Here is a 23,510-nt window from a genome sequence, read left to right on the forward strand (position 1 = left end):
CGTTAAAAATGTGTACATAAAAATATACACCTTCAGGACTTCCCTGATGGGCCAGTGGTTAAGACTCAGCACTTCTACTGCAGAAGGCATGGGTCTGATCCCTGGCCAGGGAATTATAATCTCTCATGTCACATGGCATGGCCAAAAAAATAAATGGAATTTCTATTTTTAAAATACACGCACACACCTTGATTTTACCACTTAATATATTTTTGTATTGTTACTTATCTATAGATACAGAACACCTCATTTTTTAAAGGCTGTAATATTCCCATTTTACACATATATCAAAAATCAATCACTTTTCATTGATATAATATGAAGATCCTTCAATCTTTTGCTATTATGAATTGTATGAAATGAAGATCCCTACATGGATGTGTCATTGTGCATATATACAAGTATAACAGTTGCTAAATTCCAGGAATCAGAATTTCCGGGTTAAGGGTAAGTATAATTTATTAAATAACTTCAAGAAATGCTGTCAGATTGCTCTCCAGAGTTGTAGCAATTTACATTCCCAGTAATCATGCATATGTGTGACATTTCTGAGCAAACTCTTTTTAACAATCATCTCTACCATTCAGTGACCATGCAAAATACCATAGATTCTAAATACGCAGCACGGTCTGTAATTTGAGTACCCTATTTTCCCCATAAACTCTGGCCACACCAGACCACTAGCTACAACCTGAAACAGCGGCACTTTTACACTGTGTCTCGTGTCCTCCTCTACTGCCTTGGCCTGAAACAATCTTTTCCTCCCGCAAACTATTCTCTTTCTCATTCTTCAAGACCCTTTGAACAAATGTCACCCTATCATGGTAGCTTTCCCCAGTGTCCCAGATAGAACCACTCCTTCATCTACAGGCCTCTATTTCCTCACTCATCATACTTTGTTAGTTATTTATTAACTTTCTTCACAGGATTCACTCTTGAATCCTCTAAAATCTGCATAATTATGTCCAAGTATATCTTTTTATCACATTCTCAGAAACCACTAAGACCTTAAAAAAACAAAAGTTAACTACTGCCTCTCAGGGTTATGTCATTCTCTCAATAAGCCCAGGATTTAACAGGGTGCTTGGCACACAGTAACGTTCAATCACAGTAATGTTACTAAACGTTGAAATGAACCCATTTTTTACATAACCTCTCCCCAACCCCTCTGCCAAGAAAAAAAAGAAACCCACATACTTGAATAAAAGCCTTTGATGCTGGTATTATTCAGTGACTCAGCAACAATCTCCTTCAAACTGTTCTTACTCCGAGTGTCACTTGCATTCAGTTCCACATAGCTATACCCCAATTCCTAATAAAAACATTGGAAAACACTGCCATCACAATGCAAATTATAAACTCTCCCCACAGAAACAAAGCAATTAAGAAAGAGGCTAGAAAAGTCACATAAGTAACCATGGGTAAAAAGATAAAGTAGGATACTAATAGATAATGAGATTAACTATAATATGAATCACAGTAAGAGATTTTTTTTAATATCATATACATACATAACACAACATAAATACACACACAAGTGTGCTCTTAAAACCTCAACTGCTACATATAACTAATCGGGAAGAGCATATCTGAACAAGCAATTTTACTAAGTTCGCTTCTTAAAGTCCCCAAAAGAATTAAATACAACTACCCCAAAATTTCAATACCAGATACAGAATTAAGATATCAAAAAGTACATTAAGATAAAAAGTAATCACTGACTCAAGATAAACTATAAATTGTTCTGTGTCAAATTATCCCAATATATAATCTCCCTCTCAAATTGTGAAAAATCAACTAACTTGGGCTTATTTCCCAAAAGGGATCATTATGTTAAGGCATTATGCAAAACCATTAATTCCACTAAAAAAGTAATGATAATAATAAAGGGGGGAAAAGGCGTCATTTTCACAATTGTAAAGACTAGGGAAAACATTTTTTGTTTTTGTTTTTAAATGTTAAATAATAGAGTAGAAAATATATAGTTATTCACAAGCTAAAAATTTATGGTCTGATCTATAATAAAAAATACTAAACAAAAACATCAACCTATGGGAAAAGGGTTGGGAAATCCAGTAATAAACTTAAAGTAAGTTTAAAATCTCTCCTTTAACTCTTCTGGGACTCCTTCATGTATTGTTTCACACCATTCTGATACATCTGGACTCCCCTGGTGACTTAGGGGTAAAGAATCTGCCTGCAACGCGGGAGCCAGAGGAGAGCCGGGTTCAATCCCTGGGTCAGGAAGATCTCCTGGAGAAGGAAACGGCAACCCACTCCGGTATTCTTGCCTGGAGAATCCCACGGACAGAGGAGCCTGGCGGGCTACAGCCCTTGGGGTCACAAAGAGTCGGACATGACTGAAGTGACTTAGCACCCATTCTGATATGAGTCCTGGTTTGCTCCAGTGCCTCACGCTCTCACTGTCCAGAGATGTGGCAACCGTAGAGACAAGAGCAAAGGCAGGATCCCACAGTGGTGAAGAGTCAGACTGTCTGGGTTCACACTCTGCCTCCACCCTCCTCTACAAATCTGTTTCATCTGTCACGTGACAATGGCAAGCGTACATATATTCGGCACACAGAATTTTTCCTACAGGGGCATATAAGATATCTGTAACAGTCTGTAAGACATACTATCTATAAGATTACGCACCCAAGGGCTTATCTGCACACGGCCTGGCACACAAGTAAATATCACCTATTATTATAATTACCAATATTTTTAAAAGGGTGAAAATGACAAATAGGCTCAGAACCAAAGCAAACTGCAGAGGTTAGATTTTAGAAAAGTAATGACAGAATACCCACCTGACAAACCAGAGAAGCTGTGGTTGTTTTGCCAACACCAGGAGGACCTGAGAGCAATGCCGCTTTAAAACTGGACCCATCATCTTTGCCAGCAAATTTACCAAACTTTGCTGCTAGGGAAAAATAAATTCCAGAATGTTAACCTCTACGACCTAACAGAAAGGCAGGAGTGACAGGAATAACTGTGCATTAAGTTAGCATCAAGAGTAGTCCTCCAGTTTCACTGAAAATCTGCAAAATATTTTTTTTGCGAAGTTTAAGCAACTTTCCTGAGCATTTAGTGAAATTCTACTCCCTACCTCATCTTCACTCAAATAAAAAAACTTCAAACAATAATTTTATGAGCTTCCTTTCCTACAAAAGCATAGGTCATTGAGCAGACTACCTGGGTTCTGGGAGAGCTGCAGGTGATTTAACCTGTCTGTTTCCTCCTTTGTAAAATGAGGGGAACAACAGTGACGTGCCTGGAGGGGAAGCTGTGAGGACGGACAAGCTGAGCACAGAGCCTGGCATGTCTTAATAAATATTAACAAGAATGGCCACAAAATGAACTGAAGATGTTGCGTCCACAACTATCCTGCCCAGCTCAACTCCTCCCCTTATCATGGGGGCCTGGAACATAATAGGTGCTCAATACATACACAAGGACTGAGAGAGAGAGATGGTTAAGCCTACCTCAGGCATGGGGAAAGGGACTACAGTTCGCCTGAAGCCTTAAAATCTCTTCTTTAGGCACATAAAGCACTTACACCACATTTTATTTGGTTTTCAGAGAGAAAAGGGGTCAGTTTAACTCTGTATCATCAAAATTATATTATTTATTAAATATTATAAATAAAATAAATTGGCACTGTTGACCAATGTCTAGTGACAACCTTGCTGTGAATAACCCAGCCATCACTTTGGAAATTCACTACGATGCTCACTAAATTTCTCCTTTTTATTTCTCACAAAATATCCCCCAGGGTTGGTGGCTGGAATTCAAGACTACCAGCATTGGTGATTGGAAACGTCAGTTCCAATAATAAATACTTTGGACATTAAATATATATATGGACATATATATATATATATGACCATTCATTTTCCATGCCTAGCAAAAGCAAACATGCTGCTGGGGTTCTTAGGCTGCCTACTCTGCAGCATGCCTCAGCTTTTCACTCGCACCTTTCCCCCCGAGTCTCTCTGGCCCTCTCGGGGGTCTTGCTCTCACATGTCGCAGACCTTGGTACATGCGTGCTCTCCCACCTGACGCTCCCCTCCCTTCACCAAGCTAACTCCTCTTGAGTTTCCAAGTCTTAGCTTAGCTATCCCTTCCTCTAGGGATGGGAATCCCTGTCCACGCTCTTCCAACCCCTGAGTGCCCTACACTTAACCCTGCAACAGTACTTAGCACAGTACATTTTAATTGCTGGTTCATCTACGTCTCCCTCACTGACTGGAAGATCCTTAAAGGGGACCGTGCTTTGTTCACAACGGCACTTTTGGGGTCTGGTATGACACCGAGGCTCCGAGCAGGCTCTTAATAAATGCTGCTGAGAATCAATAACCAACTATTACACTTCCTAACACATGTGTTCCTGAGCAACGACATGGTGACAGACACACACAAGAATGAATGAAGCTGTAAAATCACCGTGTTTCTTATCTTCGGATGGACTCTTGTGCCAGTTTTGGAGCCAGCGCAGGAGTTTGTTGGCACAGCTCTGGTCACCTTGCTGTCCAATTATGGTCTTGAGCGAGGTTGGCTTATACTTATCCACCCAGAGCAAACTTTCCACTTTGCTTTCTCTGCTGTCATCAGCCAAATTCCTAGCCCGGCTGTCACCATTTGCCTCCTCAGCCGCCTGCTCCTTGAAGTCCAGGCCTCTCTGAGACACACTTGCTTCCTTTTTTAGTGACTTTATAGAGCTTTCCCTTTTGGGAGTCAGTTTGCACTTTTTAGATTCTGATTCCTTCTTAGTTGGACTACTTTTTCTTTTTCCTTGGTCATTTTTTTTGGGTGTTCTTTCCAATTTGGATTTTTCTTTCTTCATCTTAAAAATTGGAGGAAAAAAGAAACCTGATGAGATATACAGAATTTCTTTCCTGCTAAATGTACTCTAGAGGGCAAGCTGAGGTCCCCAGGTGAGCAACCTGGGTCTGTCTTCTCACAATGGACCCTGCTGTTTGTGGAAATCTCTATGTTCCAAACTTATAAAAAAAAAAAAAAAGAAAGAAAGAAAGAAAGAAAAAGAAAAACACACCAAAAGCATCCACATCCAATTTTAAAAATGAGAGTTAAAAAAAAAAAAAAGAAAATAGCTTTTTGAAAGCAATTAAGTATTATAAAATTAGTTGAAAAAAAGGATTAAGAATTTTTGCTTTATGATGTTAATATTTTATTCCTCCACAAAAACATTTACACAAATGTTCATAGCATCATTATTATATTATATATATATAAATATTATAGCCAAAAAGCGGAAACAACCACTTTTGGCCAACAGATGATGAACAAATAAAATGTGGTATATCCACACAATGAAATAATTAATTACTAATAAAAAGGAGAGGAGCACCAATTATGCTTCAATATAGCTGAACTTTGAAAACAAGGCACGAGGTAAAAAAAGGTAAGAGGGCCACATGTTACATGTTTCGCTTTATACAAAATGTTCAGAATAGAGTAGTGGTTGCCAAGCGGTGGGTATGAAGAATGACTGATAATGGATCAGAGTTTTTGTGCGAGGTGATGCAACTGTTCTGGAACAGACAGTAGTGACAGTTGCACAATCCTGTGAATATACTAAAAACCACTAACATACATTTTAAAACAGGTGAATTTTATGATCTATGAAAACTAAAATTAGTGGGAAATCTGACGAAAAGCAAGGTACTAGCATTGTATTAAAGTATCTCCCCAAGATATTTATCAACTATAAAAAGAAAACCTGTCACTTCACTAGTGGAAAAGCCAGGCAGAAATCATGTGAACTAAGTAATAAAGGCTAACACCACCAATAAGAAGACATACCAACATCATGCACAGCTGATCTGATGCCCTGAGGGGGACACAGTATCACTTATATGGTTGTCTTGCCCAAAATGCATAACCTCAGTCTCACCATGAGAAAAGATCAACAGCCCAAATTGAGAGACATTCTACAAATCAACTGACTAGCACTCATCAAATCAAGGTCATAAAAGACAGAGGAAAGACTTGCAGAACTCTCATAGACTGGAGGAGACTAAGAAGACACAACTCAACGCAGTGTGAGATCCTAAGGACGATGGGGCTAAATGTGAAGTTAACACATTTAGCATCAATGTTAATTTCCTGGTTTTCAGAACTGCACTGTGTTACGTAAGTTGTGAACATTAGGGAACATGTATGACAGGACAATCCAAATCATTCCCCAAGGCTTCTCTAACTGGAATAAATTGGAAGACCACCTCACCACTTGGGTGACAGAGCTGGGGACATCAAACTTGGGCTGCTAGCACCCCTGTGTCCCACACATGGACATGTATACAGTGGAAATGAAGGCAGCTAACACTAGGAGAGGCAGAGAGACAGAAACGGAAAGAGTACTAGAAGCACGGCTGTCTGCAGACCCAGCAGTCCCTACATCAGACTTCTCAGAGTTTACTTATGTGAGTCAAAATGGTTCCCTTTTTTGCTAAAGGTAACATAGGCTTGGTTTCTATCACAACTGAAAAAGTCCCGATATAGTTCTAAATGCAAATGATTTTATCATTTTATCTATGATAAAACCTTCAAAGAATTCTTAATCAAGAAGCTCTGTACAGTTTTACTGTAAGAATAAGGAAAATATGGACAGTTTAATCAGTAATTAATAGATATGGGTAGTATAATGTATGGTCCCCTCTTTCTCCTCATACTCCTTTGAGAAAATTAAAGAAATACATCAAGGACAACAGCCTACAGCGGAGTCCACCTACTCAAAAGGAAATAAGGGAAGCTCATTTGCAGTAGGAGGAAAAGTTAATTTTTTAGCCCACAGACCTGTATTCACCCAAGAAATGTCTCTATGAAACAGGAAAGGTCTATACACCAACATAAATAAGTCAAGTTCATTTTATACAAACCTCAGCTTCAGCGGCTATTTCATACTTGGACTTCTTGCCTGGCATGGTTCGAATCAGATTCAACAGGCCATCTTCATCAATAATATTTGTTCCCAAGGCTGCTGCCTATTAATTTAAAATTCAAATCATTGAAACCGTTACTTTCTGTAAAAAAAATATGATTCTCAGGCTTGTCAGAAGGTGAAAAACCACATTTGTAAACTACATAACACTGGAATATTGTTTACAACAGTATGCATGAAAGAGCATCGTTAAAAAGAAAATAACAGAACCTCCTCTAAGAATGGTGGGTTGGCACCCGGGGTATCACACTGCCCCTTTTGTGGACTGCTTTCCCTTTCTTTCTACCCTAAAAAGGTCAAAGCCTCTAGGGCCTAAGTCCAGCTCTTCACACCCTCTCCCAGGCTCAACTGGCTGGCAGACCTTCTCCTCCACCGTCTCCCCTGCTAACAGAACTCCAGTGTGTTAATCTCCAAGGGATGACTTATGACTGGTCTAAGAATCAGAAGAATCTTCATCTTCCCCAAACTCTATCACTCTGAATGGCCACAGGACAGCTGTGGCCAATGAGACTTAAGTCGATTCTGTAAGAGGTATTTCCGGGAAAACTCGTATGAGGTCAGTTACACCTAGTGTAACGTCTTGCCACTGCTCCCTATTTCCTGCCTTGAATGTGAACTTGCGAGCAGCAGCCTGCTTGCAACACAAGGCAACACGCATGAAGACAGGAGTGAAGGACAGGACTAAGTCTAGCTATATCACGGAGGGGCTGAACCACCCCCAGCAACGGCCCACCTCTGGAATCCTCATGAGGTAAGGAAATAAGCAGCTATTTGTCAAAACCACAGTTACTCAGGTATTCCATTATTTGGAACTAAGTATAAAAGAAAGTTACCAATTAAAAAACTCAAGATGGAGTCCACAGCAGCATAAATAGAAATACTTAGGGCTAGAAGAGGAGGAAAACTGCTTTTGTTTCTACCTTCAAAAAAAGATTTTTGGCTAGAATACTACAGTAAGAAAGCCAAGTAAATAGGAACTGTGCCTGCAACTGGAAAACCAAAATCCCGGGTCAAAGCCAAACAACACTTCTGTGGAGAAGAAATAAAGTAGAGAAAAAATTACTTTTCCATTTTTTTCTCTTCACTTCCCTCTGTGTACAGGACATCGTCACACCATGAGCCTGCCAAGGCAAGCAGGCTATTTCACTGTGCTGAGAACACAGCACTACCTACCTTGTCACTCTTGGATTGGCCACTATCACGACCCATGACCAGGTAGTTTGTTTTCTTGCTGACATTTCCCGTCACTTTTCCCCCATAACGCTCAATTAGAGACTTGGCCTCATCTCGTTCAATGGACTCCAGCACTCCTGTGATTACAAACGTAAGGCCTTCCAAGCAATTTTCAGCTCCCTAAAAACCAAAATGTTCAAGCAGAGAGGAAATTACGTGGTAGCTTTCCAAAGAAATATTTGGCATCTAAACTGCAGGAAGTTGATTTTTCTCATTTGACATCATAAATAATCTCAGCATGAAAAAATCTGCAAGAAATTTACAGTGAATACGCAGAAACGGAAATTAAATCCCAAGAAAGTCTTATGTAGGTTAACATTTAACAAGCTTATAGAACCAGCAACAAAAAATGTATGTTCAGTATGGTTAGGAAACCTTATTAAAGTTATCCATTCATACTATCCTCATTGTTTAAAAAATATTTAAACTACTAGTTAACTTGTATAACTTTAAGTAAGCAACCAGATGTAATGCACCTACAGAATATCTTGCTTCTGCTAAAAAAAAGTTTCAATTCTGAAAGAAACTACACAGGTTTGAGCTCTTACCCTATCACACCATCTCTTGATTGAAAAGTTAATCTGATAAGACAAAAGACACTTGGCAAAAGAAGGCTAGATAGAAAGACATTTAATCTTAATTGGAACTGTGTACAGGTATAGATTTTTTTCACTTTCACAATGGCTCAATATGGTATAACCCCAAGCAAAAGGAAAAATATATAAGTCATTTCAAGTTACTTATTACTTTTAAAAAGAGGATTGAGATCAACATAGACTTAAAACATGCTTGCAAAGAAGCAGCTAAGCAAAATTCAAAGACTGCCCCAATACAAGCTCAATCCTTTACCATCCAGGTGAAGAATTATTGTTGGGAGGGTAGGGGGAGTGTAGTAAGTCTGTTTGGAGAGAAGAGGTTTGACTAACAACATCTCAAGGTCCCTATGACTCTAGGATTGAAACGACCTTGTGGATCTCCCTACCACACTCTTTCATTCTCAAACTCTCATTGCAGGACCAGCAAACCACCCAATATCCTCAACCTCTTCTCCAATATTCCCTCCATGGTTTTTCTTTCACTGAAACCTGGCCACCCCTTAAGAACACCGCTTTGGCTCAAGTCCTCTCAAGCAGAACCTTTTTTATCTTTCATACAGGAGGCAAGCCTGGCATCTTCCTCCAGCCTCCTACACAGCCCTCTAGCCCCTTCTGGCTCATCCTCTGCCCCTCTTTATTAAGAGAACTACACCTCCATCTGTGATCTGAATCCCCTGCCCTTCTACATTCTCAGAAAGCTCATAGTACCTTTGATTATCCTTCTCTTTCTGGGATATCTTCAATCTCTCCCTTTCTGGTAGATCAATTCCATCATCAAAAAAAAAACAAAAACAAAAACATGCTTTAAGCATCTGACTCAGTGGTAAAGAACCTGCCTGCCAATTACAGAGATGACAGTTCAATCCCTGGTCTGGGAAGATCCCCTGGAGTAGGAAACGGCAACAGTGCTCCAGTGTTCTTGCCTGGGCAATCCCGTGGACAGAGGAGCCAGGCAGGCTACAGCCCACGGGGCCGCAAAAGAATCAGATGTGACTGAGCGAGGGAACAACAACAAACCCTAAAGAGGCTCATATTTTCCCCCGAAAGCTGCCTCCCGTTTGTAGCTAGAAGTCCTCTCACCCCTCTCCCCTTACAGCCATCATCTACTTATGCTGCTTCCATTTCATCTCCTCCCACTCACTCTTCAACCCACTTCCACCAGGTTCTGCCTCCATCATTCTATCAAAACTTTTGCTAAGATCACTAAGGATCATTCACATCACTAAACGCAGTGGACAATTTTCAGTCTCCTCTATGTTTTTTAAAAACTCTCTCCTCCCTTTGCTACTGTGATAGCACCTTAACCAGATTTCTCTCCTGTATCTGTGGCTGCTGCTCCTCAGTCTGTTTTTGGGTTTCACCCTCCTCCACTTCATGAGGAAGCTAGGTCCAAGGTCTCTTTTCATTCTGTCCTTGTTTGCCAGGTGACATCAAGTCCTTCAAACATTTTCTACATGCCAATAATGCCCAATCTTTTGCATCCCATCGTGACTTCTGTTCTGAGCTCGTCCTCCTGTCCACTGAATATTTCCACGTGGCTACCTTGCATACATCTAAAGCACAGCATGGTCACAATGAACTCATTATCATCTCCCCAAATCTGCTCTGCCTCCAGTGGCATCAGTATCCACCCACAGACGCTCACGCCAGTAACGAGGAAATCACCCCATGCTCATTCTTTCTCGGTTCCCACTCCCAATTACCACCACGTCCTATAGATTTTTCCTTTTTCATTGAAGCTACTTCACTTCTCAGCCTGGTCACTGCTACTACCCTAGACAAGTCTCTATCATTTCTCACCATCTCTCCTAATTGATCTGCCTGTATTTATTCCCCCCTCCCTCCACTGCACTCTATATTTAGCAGCCAAGACTGCTCAGCCTGAAATGCAAATCTGGTCATACTGTTCCCCCACCCACAACTCCACTTAAGGATCAGATTCCCTAATTCTCTGCTTTTTCCCTTATAGTACATATCACAATTATAATAATTAAGTACCATGAAGGCAAAAAGCATTAGTCTTGTGACTGCCGTATTCTACTTCCTAACTTGTAAAGATGGTGACTAATGTTTTCTTGTTCTTATTTATTTACTTTCGGCTGGGCTGGGTCTGTTGCTGTATGGGCTTTTTCTACTGGTGAGCGGGGGCTACTCTCTACTTGCAGTGTGAGGGCTTCTCGCTGCAGTGACTTCTCCTGTTGCAGAGTACTGGCTCCAGGGCACGCAGGCGTCAGCAGCTGAGCACATGGCCTCAGCAGTTGCGGTTTCGGGCTCTAGAGCACAGGCTCAGTAGCTGCAGCGCACGGGCTTAGCTATTCCACGGCACGCGGGATCTGCCTGGACCAGGGGTCGAACCCATGTCTCCTGCATTGGCAGGCAGATTCTTTACCACTGAGCCACCAGGGAAGCCTTGTTCATTTTTAATTATTAATTCTCTGTTACTGCAGTCATAGTGAATACATACATGGACCCATAGGCCAGAGGCCTTGAAACATCCTCTCAGTATCCTTACCTTTGGTATTTCTTTGGAGCCCAGAGCTTTGGGACCTTCTCGATTTAAGTAGCTTCGGTAAGCTTGATAATTAGTGCGTCTCTTTTCAGCATCATCAGGACTTATAGACTTTGGGGAGACAGAAAGAAAACTGATAAGTCATGCAAAATTCTTACAAAATTAAAAATACATATCAAAAAATAAATAAAATACCTATCAATAAATAAACACTAAGTCACTTCAGTGCTTGATCCTGATACTAACATTTTCAACCATACAGGTACGCCCCAACCAAAACACGCCAGGCTTACGAACAGCCCTGTCATTAGCCCTTCTTAAACCCTTCAACTTTCTCTAAAGGCACAAACTTCAGGGTAGACTGAGCGTACAAGCCAAGCTGCCAGCCCCAAGCCACAAAACAAAAAAAATATTTTATTTCAAAAATCCATGTGAATTTTACATTTTATTCCATAATATATCATGTATATTTCAGTGGAAAAATTAATTTTTTCCCAAGTAAACGATCACAGAAGAAAATATACTATTTTTAGCCAATGGCTCTGAATACCCTTAAAATAACTTATCCACTGTACAGCTACCGTTTTTCCAGTGGTAATATGTGGATGTGAAAGTTGGACTGTGAAGAAAGCTGAGCACCGAAGAATTGATGCTTTTCAACTGTGGTGTTGGAGAAGACTCTTAAGAGTCCCTTGAACTGCAAGGAGATCCAACCAGTCCATTCTAAAGGAGATCAGTCCTGGGTGTTCTTTGGAAGGAATGATGCTAAAGCTGAAACTCCAATACTTTGGACACCTCATGAGAAGAGCTGACTCATTGGAAAAGACTCTGATGCTGGGAGAGATTGGGGGCAGGAGGAGAAGGGGACGACAGAGGATGAGATGGCTGGATGGCACCACCGACTCGATAGACATGAGTTTGGGTGAACGCTGGGAGTTGGTGATGGACAGGGAGGCCTGGCGTGCTGCAGTTCAAGGGGTCGCAAAAAGTCGGACATGACTGAGCGACTGAACTGAACTGAATTGTACTCCTGGGGAAATAAGCACTAAAGTCTGAGAATCAATGGCTTTATATAAACACCTGGCTCAAATGAGGGGCAAGCTATACTCCAAAAAGCAGACACATTCTGTATGCCACCACTCTCCCTTCTGGGTCTAATCTCCCCTATTCTGTTTCTCTCAAGGGATCTGACCAAGGGTGTGTCTCAGAAAATACTGGGGAAATCTTTTAAACTGTAATCCCTGGATGCACTCCAAGTTTTTGATCCAGAGATAGGCGGTATAACCAGCATGTGTATATTTGGGGGAAGAACATCTTAGATAATTAAGAACCACTACAAGAATGATCTCTGTCATTTTTTCTGCTTCCTAATTTTACATTATTTTTAACTTGTAAGCCACCTCAAAGTCCTCTGAGAGTAGACAAAAGACCACTTTTATACAAACAAATGATTTAATCAACAACAAAAAATAAGTTGCTTTGGTTTTGAGTTAATTGTGCCATAGGCTATAGGCTAATCCTAGACTCTAATCCTACTTTTTATCAGTGGTTCTCAAATGGTGGTGTGCAACCATATCATCTGAGAAGCTTGCTTAAGTACCTGCCCAGACCACATGCCCTAGGAAGTCATATTTTCAACTAGTGTCATAGGAAAGTACAATGCATGCCAAAATGGGAAAATCATTTATGACAATAATTCTGTGAAAAATGACTGAATTATAAACGAATTATAAAAGAAATCTGAAGCACATTCATTTGTGAAGTCAAAATTATTTGACTGAGATAGACTGAATTTATAAAACAGACTTTCATGTTCTCAAAGCTACTTAAGTTCTTTGAGTCATTTCTATTCCAACTTTGAAAAATAAGGTGAATAGCAACAGTATCATTTTTAAATTATTCTGCTTTAATAAAAATAGACAAGCATCTAAACTGAACATGTTTAGTGTGTCTGAAGAAAAATATTCATTCTCCAGCTAAGTACTTTGTGAAGAAAAATCTGAGACCAAAAAGTTAATTGTTCCCTTAAGCGTATTTATTAGACTTAAAACAAAAGCATCTAGAAATCATCAGCATTTCAGTTTTTCACTAAAAAATAATGGTGATGAGCACTTAAAATAGATAATAGTCTGCTTTTAACTCTAAGTGCCAAAGAGGCTTGAACGAACAGTGGCTTCTCTCATGATCCTAATAAGGTGGTTTCAAACTGGAGACACTAAGAAAAAATTCTCAAATATATATGAAAACAAAAAAACTTCTAACAATCATTCTGCATTACTTCACTGTTTATCCCTCTGAAAATGATTTTAGTATCTCAACACTGTTAAACAAGAGCAGAAAGGCATACATTCAGGACAAATCCAAATAAGTTATTTTAATAATAATAATAGCCAAAATTTATATAGCATGTATTATGTACCAGGCACTGTTCCAAGCAGTTATACACATTATCTCATTGCATACCATTATTATCCCAATTTTACAAATGAAGAAACCAAAGCAGACAGAGGCGAAGTAACCAGACCGAGGTCACATATCTGCCCAGTGGCAGGACTATGATCCAAACCTGGCTCCAGAGTCCATGTTCAGAGCCACAATATGACATTACTTTTTCAAAATGACTCTGCCAAGTACTCACCAGATGATCTTGGGAAAGCTACTTAAACCCTTTCAGCCTGTTTTATCATCTTCAAAAGTTGAATAATAAAAGTAAGTATCTCTTGTGGTGAAGATTATGTGACATATCACCTGTATGAGCACAGTATCTGATACACATTAACCCTCAATACATACTGGCTTATTTAGCTATATTATTAATATAACCTATATTCTGCAACAGCATCTTTAAATAAGAGAGTATCTTTAAGATACTATAATGCCTTATAAAGTTAGAGACAAAACTTGAAAACAAACCGGATCAACACACAGCCCCCTCAATGACACCCTTTTCGAAAATGTCTACCTCTTTTTTAGCTGGAGAACTTTTGATTTTCTTAGGAGTTCTTGTCTCTTTTAACTCAATAACATTTTCTTTTCTTTTTGAGGCCATAGACTCTGTTTCTTTATTAGAACTCTCTTCTTTTTTTTTCAAAAGTGCCAGCTTAGAACTGGCTTTTGGAGAAGCTTCTCCTGTTTTATGAGCTGATGACCTGGAACGTTGCTGGGATTCTCTTGAACCTTCACACTTAGTTTGCTTCTTAGGGCTGAAGTTCTTTCTTTCATCTGAAAATTGTTCTGTTTTTATGAGGAAGAAAGAAAGGATTATAAATGTTTTTTTTGCAAAATGATACCCAATATCAAGACTATTTTTTCATTTTTCAACAGAATAATCTTAGTAGGACATAATGTCATATGGTGACTTTATAACATTCACATTAAAATTTTAGTTCTTAAGTTTATACAAAATATTTATTTTTAAAAATTAAATATTTGTATATTACTTCTTTGTGTAACCAGTTCAAAATAAGAGATCTGCCTTTTTAACTATAAATTATTCATTAATTGAAATGAGATGCTAAACTACATCTGAGAACATGGACTTTATTCCACAGATAAACTTCAATGATCCAAAATTCACAGAGAAAAGTTACTAATTAGAATATCCTGTCACATAAAAATTCTGTTTGTAATAAAGTCTGAAAGAATCCTGGGATTTCAAGACTAAAATTATAAGAACAGATACATTAATACTTGTAAGATTAAGCCCATCTATTAGCATCTAACCACTAGCACATGGTTAGATATCAGGACCACTTAAAAAAAACTAAAACCTACAGACAACTAGCAGAAGAGCTTCAGATGACCTGGGCAATGACGATTCAACTACACGAGCTTGAAACATCGAGTCTTTTGTCTTCATGTATTGAAGTCCACACACTTGCACTACACTTGGAAATTAACATGAACCCAAACAACAATTACAGAGCAGACAGGCATTCTGTACCAGCTAACATCCACACGGTTTGCCAAGCATCTAAGTAGAACATGCTCCAGTCACTCCTATGAAATATGTCAACCTAAGAATACCAGGCAATTATTATACAGAGTGAAGGAAGTCAGAGAGAGAAAGACAAATACTGTATATTAACTGTATACAATCTAGAAGATGGTACCAATGATCCTATGTACAAGGCAGCAAAGGAAACACAGATGTAAAGAAGAGACTTTTGGACTCAGTGGGAGAAGGCAAGGGTGGGATGATTTGAGAGAATAGCATTGAAACATACATTACCGTATGTAAAACAGATAACCAGTGCAAGTTTGATATATGAAGCAGGGCACCCAAACGATCACCATGTGACAGGCACCTGTCACACAGCTGCTCTGCCTAGAGGGATGGGGTAGAGAGGGAGGTTGGGGGCTGGTTCAGGATGGAGGAGACACATGTATACCTAAGGCCGATTTATACTGATGTATAGCAAAACCATCACAATATTGTAAAGTAATTATCCTCCAATTAAAATAAATAAATTAATTTTAAATAAAGAACACCCGGCAATTATTGAACAAATGTTTAAACAAAAGGTTACATTAAGTTTCTTCTATAAAGATAAATGTTCCGGCTTCCTTTGTTCTGCTAGTTTTACCTTTATGAGGGTATTTAGGTTTCTCTGCTTTACATAAATTGACTTGTTCAGATGAAAACATCTCTCTTTCTTCTGCAGCCTTTTCAGCCTAAGAAAATGTAAAAAAGTGTCTAATGCGACAACAGGAAAACTTTACCACAAAGTATGTTGTTAAAATCAACCAAAGTTTAAGGGTCATCTTCCAAAGTAGCAAAACAATGCAATAAATTTTCATTCATTCTTACATAAAATTTCTGGGGCAGATGAAACATGTTTAATTACTTTCAATTTTACAGATGAGGAATCAGATGAAAGAGTATAAAAACAGACCTAAAAAAAACTATCCCAGTTGTTCCCCACTTGTAACTCTGAAAATGAAAGCCTTGTTTCTGCTGCTTTTCATCTCAATTCTCAAACTGTTAGCATCATGCAGTTAAAAACTAAAATCTAACCCAAAAGACTAACAACAATCTAAAGCTTAAAAGAAAAATGAGTACTTTCTCAAAAGAGAAAAAAATGTCCATTCTCTCCACTGCTCTTCAAAACTCCATTTTGCAGAAAGGTCACAATTGGGGCGTATGATGCAGTATTATCAATTTGAATGTCTTTAGATGAAATAATAAAGCTTTTCTAATGACAAAGTCTCCACCATTCCCTATACTGCCTTACATCTGCCTGCTGTAAAATCTCTTAAAACGGTCAGATTGATACTGACAATATTAACAGAGTGTGAGTCAATAGAAATAAGGCTAATTTTTTGGAGATCAAGTGCTTAAAGAAAAAAATCTTGATGCTTTCAGAGATTCCCCAAAATACTCACTATTTGAGACTGTCCTATACAGATCTTAAAGTTAGCTAGCTACAAACAACAAATTATGCTTTTTAAAAGACAGCAATTAATATTATAGTTATTAAACTTTAGATTCCATTGGAATCTTTATTTATCAGTGTTATTCTCTGAACAAGTACATAAGAACCTCTTTGGGACAGACAGTAAGTCAGTTACAATTTGTTTTTTGTGTGTGTGAAGAAGGGTTCTGATTAGCTTTGGTCCTATTAATCTTCCTTTAGGAAGAATAAGTTTCTCAATGAGCTTCCCCAAAAACATTTTCGTTAACTGAAATAATTTTAAGCATCTCTCTAGAAGAGTTATTCATGGTTATATCTCAAACACTGATCTGTACTGTATATTCAGAGTGCAAACAGCCCGGTAAAACACTACCTTTTTGGTCTTGGGTTCTTCATCCAACATGGCTAACGTTCTAGCAAACTCTTCATCTTCATGCAGTTGTCTCTCCAGCTGTAAAGTGTCAACACAGTGAGTTGCTTTTCTTTTCATAAATGAAAAGCTTTAAAATGTTCGGTTCGTGATACTTAAACTGGAAAAACATTTTCTAGAAAGTAACTATGACATTTTTTCACTTAGAAGTTAAGTGTCACAGGTTTGCTTTGCTAAGTCAAATTAGATTACAGAACATATATTGCTAATTTTGCAGGCAAGATAGATGGATCTGAACATAAAGATCCAAGTCTTTAGCTTTTTCTTAATGGTCCCAATGCAATACTTACAGATCTCTCATTTCTATTTATTCTAAACTCTAAGAAGGGCTCAGAAAAGAATCATTATCCTAACACAAAAAGCAACAGCCTGAATAAATCAAGAAAATTATGTAGTTTCTTTGCAAATGACAGTAAGATACATACAATGCAACTATTACTAATATCATCAAGCTTCTATTTTCAATTACCAACTCAAATGTATCTGTTCTTTTTCTTAAACTGAAGTATAGCAGATTTAACAATTTTAAACTAGTTTAAGGTATACAAGACAGTAGTAATTTCTGTTTTAACTTCTGAAAATTTAAGTCATTATACCAGAAGTTTCCCTAACATGCTAATATAACACACAGACATTCTAGTTACTTCACTGTTATTTCCAAATATTCCTATTTTTACTTTCAGTTAAATGGAACTCTTCTAGAAGAGAATGTGTGGAAACAGATTGTATTTCTCATTATAAATTTATGCTCCCTGATAAAATGGCCTAATACCTTATTCAAACAAAGGAAAGGACCTCAAAACCAATCCAAAAGAAAAGATTTGCAAACTGGTATAAGCCTGGTAAGAATTCGGTAACCAAGCCTCCTCTTGTTTATAAAACGAATTAACTCAAGCTACACAGAACTATAAGCAAGCCAGACAGGCGCATATCAGTTTGCTCTCTGTTGCCCAGCATTTCTTTACCATAACTGAACTACACATCTAATTTCTTAAAAACAAAAACAAACTTCATCATATAAAGTTCCTCTAAACTCTAAACTTCCAGTGGTCCTGCAAGGATTTCTGGTTGAACTTTACATCATTTTTCTAAAATTTCATACTATGTAGTAGTACACTTCTAGTAAACAGGATTCTAGTTGTTTTAGAAGAAATTTAAATACTTCCATTAGAAATTCATTATTGGTAATTATGGTATTATGTGATCAAAAGTTATATTTTAATACAATGTTTATCATAGCAGATAGTGTTTAACATCCTGACTTGCAAGTTAGATACTGGGCACACATTCACTAAATGAATAAACAAAAAGGTGAAAGTGAAGGGGAGGGGAGGAAAATAGAAGCTCTTAGCGGGATAATTAAGAAGGACAGCATCAGTCAGTCATTAACACCCTGAAAGTCCTTCATAGACTAATAAATTACCCAAACAAGATTCTGAAAGAATGTGACAGAAATAGGAAAATAGAGGATTGTGATACAAAGCGCCACACCTGGTTTGGAAAGGATAGGGTAAGCCTTCAGTATTGGGGACAGATAAGAAATCAGGTCCCTAAAACTCACCCCACAGTTTTACCTAGGCCATATGTGCTACCCAGAGTCATATGGATACCTGTATGTAGTTTATAAAATTCAGTATAGACAGTAAGATGGAAAAAGATTTTGAAAACACAAACTATAAACTGCCAAATCAATAAAACGCGAACAGCAACATACACTGCAGAAGACTGGAATACTGTTCTCTCATAACAACTGTTATCAAGAGCCTCTTCCTTGCCAAGCACTAAAATGGGCACTAATGTAGGATAGCTGTGACATAAACACCCCTGGTAGGTCGAGTTTAAATCGACATACAGGAAGACATTTAAAAAGCAATTTAAGAAGACACTTAAATGTTAACAGTAGATACAGGGGGTTCAGCAAAGTACACAGAAGGGATTTCTAACATAGTTTAGGGAGTATGAGAAAGCGACATTTAAGCTAATAAATAGGAAGAGGGTTCAAACAACAGGCACCAGGGTCTGGAGCCTCTGACAGAGATGAACACTTGTCCTTGAAATAACCTTCTTCACTTGGCTTCCATAAAATACCAAGCTTTCCTGATTGCTCCACTTCCCTAGCCACTTTGGTAAATCTCCTCTGCTTAATCCTCCTCCTCTTCCTGACCTCTCATTGTTAACAGTGCCCCAGAGCTCAATTCTGACACTTCTTTTCTGTTTACATTCTCTCCGCGATCTCATCTAGTTACTCTGGTTTTAATACCATTCAAATGCTACTGATCCCAAATAAGTATCTTCAGCTTAGACCTCTGCCCTGAGCTCCAGATTCCTCTACCAACTACCCACTCGGCATCTCCATCTGGAAGCCTACTAGGCATTTCTGAGCAAAACAGATTTCTTGACTTCCCTGTACCAATGTTCAGTCTTAACAAATGATAACACCATTCACCTAGTTGCTCAAGCCAAAAAAACATGGAGTTATCTTTGAATCTTCTCTTTCTCTCATACCTTACATTCAATCTATCAGCAACAACTTGACAGTTATATCTTCAAAAAGCACATACAGATTGTGACCACTTCTCACCACCTCTTCCACCACCACCACCCTGGTACAAGCCAACATTGTCTCTTGCCCCCCCCACTCCACTCTAACAGTCTCCAAACTGATCTGATTTTTACCCACCATGGTTTATTACCTTCATAACAGCCAGAATAATTTTCTTTTAAGATCCATCAAGTCATGTCATTTCTCTATTCAGTACTCCAGTGGTTTCTCATCTCACAGAGACTAAAATCCAGACTCCTTTCCATCCCAAGTCCTTCTGGTAGGTACCAAAGACCAGTCATGACTTAACAACATTTGCTGCTCTTTCTTTCAAAGTCATCAAGTTCAAATATTTCTACCTCAGGAGGCTTACACCTGCTTTTCTCTCTGTTTAGAGGAAATCTTCCTCCAAGTGGAGGGAAGCTTACCACTTAATTTTATGCTCCAACGTCACTCCCTCAGAGGGGTTTCCTAATCTCTTATTTAAATAACCCCATTGATTGCCCCCAAAAGCAGCTATCCCTTTACTTGTCCTCATAGCATTTATAATGACCTGACATTATTTTTTTTTAACTGCAGTAGCCTTAACACCTAGAAGTGTGCCACAGTAAGTGCTCAGTAAACACTTATTAAATGAGTGGAACAGGTTTACTACAAACAGTACTCTGAATGAAGGTAGATTTAGGGATCACTAACATATGCATACTACCTAAGGCCACAGAAGTAGATGAGACTGTCCATAGTGAAAAGAGATATACGACCAAGTTAAATTATTTTAATTATACTAAAGGAAGCTTCTATTCAAAGAAATCTAATAATAAACCTTTAAACAATTATCCTCTGCTCTCATCATTTATCTTTTATATAAACTTAGGTTTTCATATAGCTTTAGATCTTAACTTATTTTACATATAACTCTTAGAATGAGGCTCAATTCAAAATAAGACTACTCTAATTGTCTGCCTGAGGAGACTAAATAATAAGTGACAACTCCAATGATTACGATTATCTAATGAAAATGCCAATACCTCTGCATCTTCATCAAGTTGTAATTGCTTGGCGATGGCTTCATCATTTAATCTGGAATCATCTGCATTTTGTGAAGGCTACATTTCAAAGAAAATCAAGCAAGAACAGCATAAACCTTAAGTTCAAAGTAAGGTGCTTTTTCTTAAACGTAGATGAATAAATACTGGGTTGGCCAACAAGTTCGTTTGGGTTTTCTGTAAAACCGTATGGAAAAACCCGAATGAACTTTTTGGCTAACCCAATACACCAATGAGAGATAAATATAGTCTCAATGCAGCATCAGCCAAAAAATTATGTTCATATCTACTCCATGATCACATGCAATTTCCTAATGAGCAAACATCCCACAGACAGATGATTCTCATGTATTCTATTGAAATATTCAAAAGAAATATCCCCCAAATCTTATCTGTCTTGACTTCAGAAATAGCCCAGAACAATGGCAAACCAACAGTGAGAGAAATTACATTATCTTATGGAGGCACTAATGAAATCAACACACACACACACCATGTGCCAGGTTTCCACACAGGGAACTACTTTATTTATCTGTATTTCTGTTTCCTAAGTGTCTAAAAAAAATAAATCCAACCATCAGCCTGAAAGGTCAAATGTACAGAATGGGTGGGCTCAATTCTAAGTTATGTATTCATGACCTCACTTGGGAACAATTATATTGTCCAGTTTTGTCTAGCTGAGGTTAACGGTAAAATTAGTTTACATTCTGAGTATTTAAACACAAAGAATTACAATTTATTCTCATGATTTAAATGATCTTTTCCCACTTTCAAATATTAGAAGCTTCAATGTGTGATATGCCAATTTCTTCATGCTCCAAAACAGCATCCACACATTTTAGCCATAGGAAAATTATCTTCATCAATAAAATGTTGATCTATTTATAAAATTCACATGTCACCTCTTATTAACAACAGTGAACAGGGACAAATCCTGAACATTCTTGCCTACATGGAGAACACTCACCTCTTTTCTTCTGCTTGCCACCATCTTCTTATCTGATCTTTGGATGCTTCCAGTTCCAAAATAATCAAGCACTGATGTGGGGGTAAGTTTTATTGGTGACAAAGGCTTATTCTTGGTCTTAGTGTATTCCTCATTCTTTTTCATGTTTGATGCTCCAAGATAACTATTTGTAGATCCTCCATTTTCTTTTGATTTAGAGGCTGTCTTCTTACATACAAAGTCATCATCTTCATCTTAAACAAAACATAACCAAATGTGGTTTGATAAAACATCAATTCTAACTACAAAAACAACCATTTCCACCAACTTTCTAAAAAATATATACATGCTATGGGATGCTAATGACTTTTTTTCTTCCTATCTCCTAAATTCAACAGTTACCCTCACATTTACCAGTGCTATATCTGTAATACACCATAACCCCCACTGACTACCCAGAGTACATAAACATGTATGTTTATTCACATAGCCAACAAATATTTACTGAGTGTCCACTATGTGCAAGGCACTGAGGATACAGGAGTCAATAAGACAGACAAAATTCCACGCAATTATCCTTCAGTTAAAAATAAATAAATTTTTTTAAAAAGACAAAATTCCTGCCCCTATCGAGCTTGGTGCCTAGAAGAGAAAATAGATACAAACATATGCTGTCAAGTTATAAGTGCTATGAAGAAAAGTAAAACAGAATGAAAGATTGAGAGTGGATGAAGGGTTCTCTTTTAGATAGGGTAGTATAAACAATCCGATTTCGGTACTGACCATCTGGTGATGTCCCTGTGTAAAGTCGTCTCTCACGTTGTTGGAAGAGGGTGTTTGCTATGAACAGTGCATTCTCTTGGCAAAATTCTGCTAATCTTTGCCCTGCTTCATTCTGCACTCCAAGGCCAAACTTGACTGTTACCCAGGTAACTCTTGACTTCCTACTTTTCCATTCCAACCCCTTATGATGAAAAGGACAACTTTTTTTGGTGTTAGTTCTAAAAGGTGTTGTCGGTCTTTACAGAACTGTTCGACTTTAATTTCTTCAGCATTAGTGGCTGGGACATACACTTAGATTATTGTGATGCTGAATGGTTTGACTTGGAACTGAGATCATTCTGTCTTTTGAGTTGCACCCAAGTACTACATTTTGGACTCCTCTGATGACTTGAGGACTACTCCATTTCTTCTAAGGGATTCTTGCCCACAGTAGTAGATATAATGGTCATCTGAATTAAATTTGCCCATTCCTATCCATTTTTAGTTCACTGATTCCTAAAATGTCAATGTTCACTCTTGCCATCTCCTGCTTGACCACATCCAATTTACTTTGATTCATGGACCTAACATTCCAGGTTCCTATGCAATATGGAGAATTTTCAGCAGAGCTATGAGTAATCCAAGTCAAGTCATGTCTTTTGGTTACACAATATCAAGGGATAAAAGTGAATGCAGGGAGCCCATTTAGGAAGCTGTTCTGCACAGTTACAGAGGAAATGCTGAAGCCCTGGATTAGGGTGGTAGCTGCAGAGGTGGTGAGAGGCAGAGTACTGCTACACTTTGAAGGCAGAACACCTAGCAATATCTAACCACTGAAGACTTTAAACACTTTGCTGTCTTACATTTTATGTTTCTAAAATGCTTACATCGAACATCTGGCTTTAAAAGTCTTTATAAGCATGCGTGACGATACATAACTAGAGACCCCAAAAATGCACCTCAAAAGGATCTCAGTAAACTCTTTTTGTTTGGTTCAGTGATTCACAAGATAAAAGGCTTTGGGCCTAATTAAAAAAAAAAAAAAAAGAAATCCAATGAAAAAAATCT

The 23,510-nt window shown here is 38.2% G+C and overlaps 1 protein-coding gene across 2 annotated transcripts in view; it reads right to left on the minus strand.

The window, feature by feature from the left end:
* Nucleotides 1-23,510, minus strand: part of RFC1 (replication factor C subunit 1) — a 73,631-nt gene that overhangs the window by 10,204 nt on the left and 39,917 nt on the right. Inside the window, exons 5-15 of one of the 2 annotated variants that reach the window (XM_040238034.1) lie at nt 21,702-21,934; nt 20,717-20,794; nt 17,090-17,167; nt 15,889-15,976; nt 14,265-14,536; nt 11,306-11,413; nt 8,138-8,317; nt 6,903-7,007; nt 4,447-4,846; nt 2,811-2,920; nt 1,198-1,312 (exon numbers count right to left, since the gene is read on the minus strand). In XM_040238034.1, coding sequence (XP_040093968.1) covers nt 1,198-1,312; nt 2,811-2,920; nt 4,447-4,846; nt 6,903-7,007; nt 8,138-8,317; nt 11,306-11,413; nt 14,265-14,536; nt 15,889-15,976; nt 17,090-17,167; nt 20,717-20,794; nt 21,702-21,934 — 1,767 coding nt within the window. Of the gene's footprint in view, nt 1-1,197; nt 1,313-2,810; nt 2,924-4,446; nt 4,847-6,902; nt 7,008-8,137; nt 8,318-11,305; nt 11,414-14,264; nt 14,537-15,888; nt 15,977-17,089; nt 17,168-20,716; nt 20,795-21,701; nt 21,935-23,510 lie in introns of both variants that reach the window. The other variant, XM_040238033.1, reaches the window with a different exon arrangement.

Source organism: Oryx dammah, unplaced genomic scaffold (genome assembly GCF_014754425.2).
Source record: "Oryx dammah isolate SB20612 unplaced genomic scaffold, SCBI_Odam_1.1 HiC_scaffold_3, whole genome shotgun sequence".
Classification (NCBI taxonomy): domain Eukaryota; kingdom Metazoa; phylum Chordata; class Mammalia; order Artiodactyla; family Bovidae; genus Oryx; species Oryx dammah.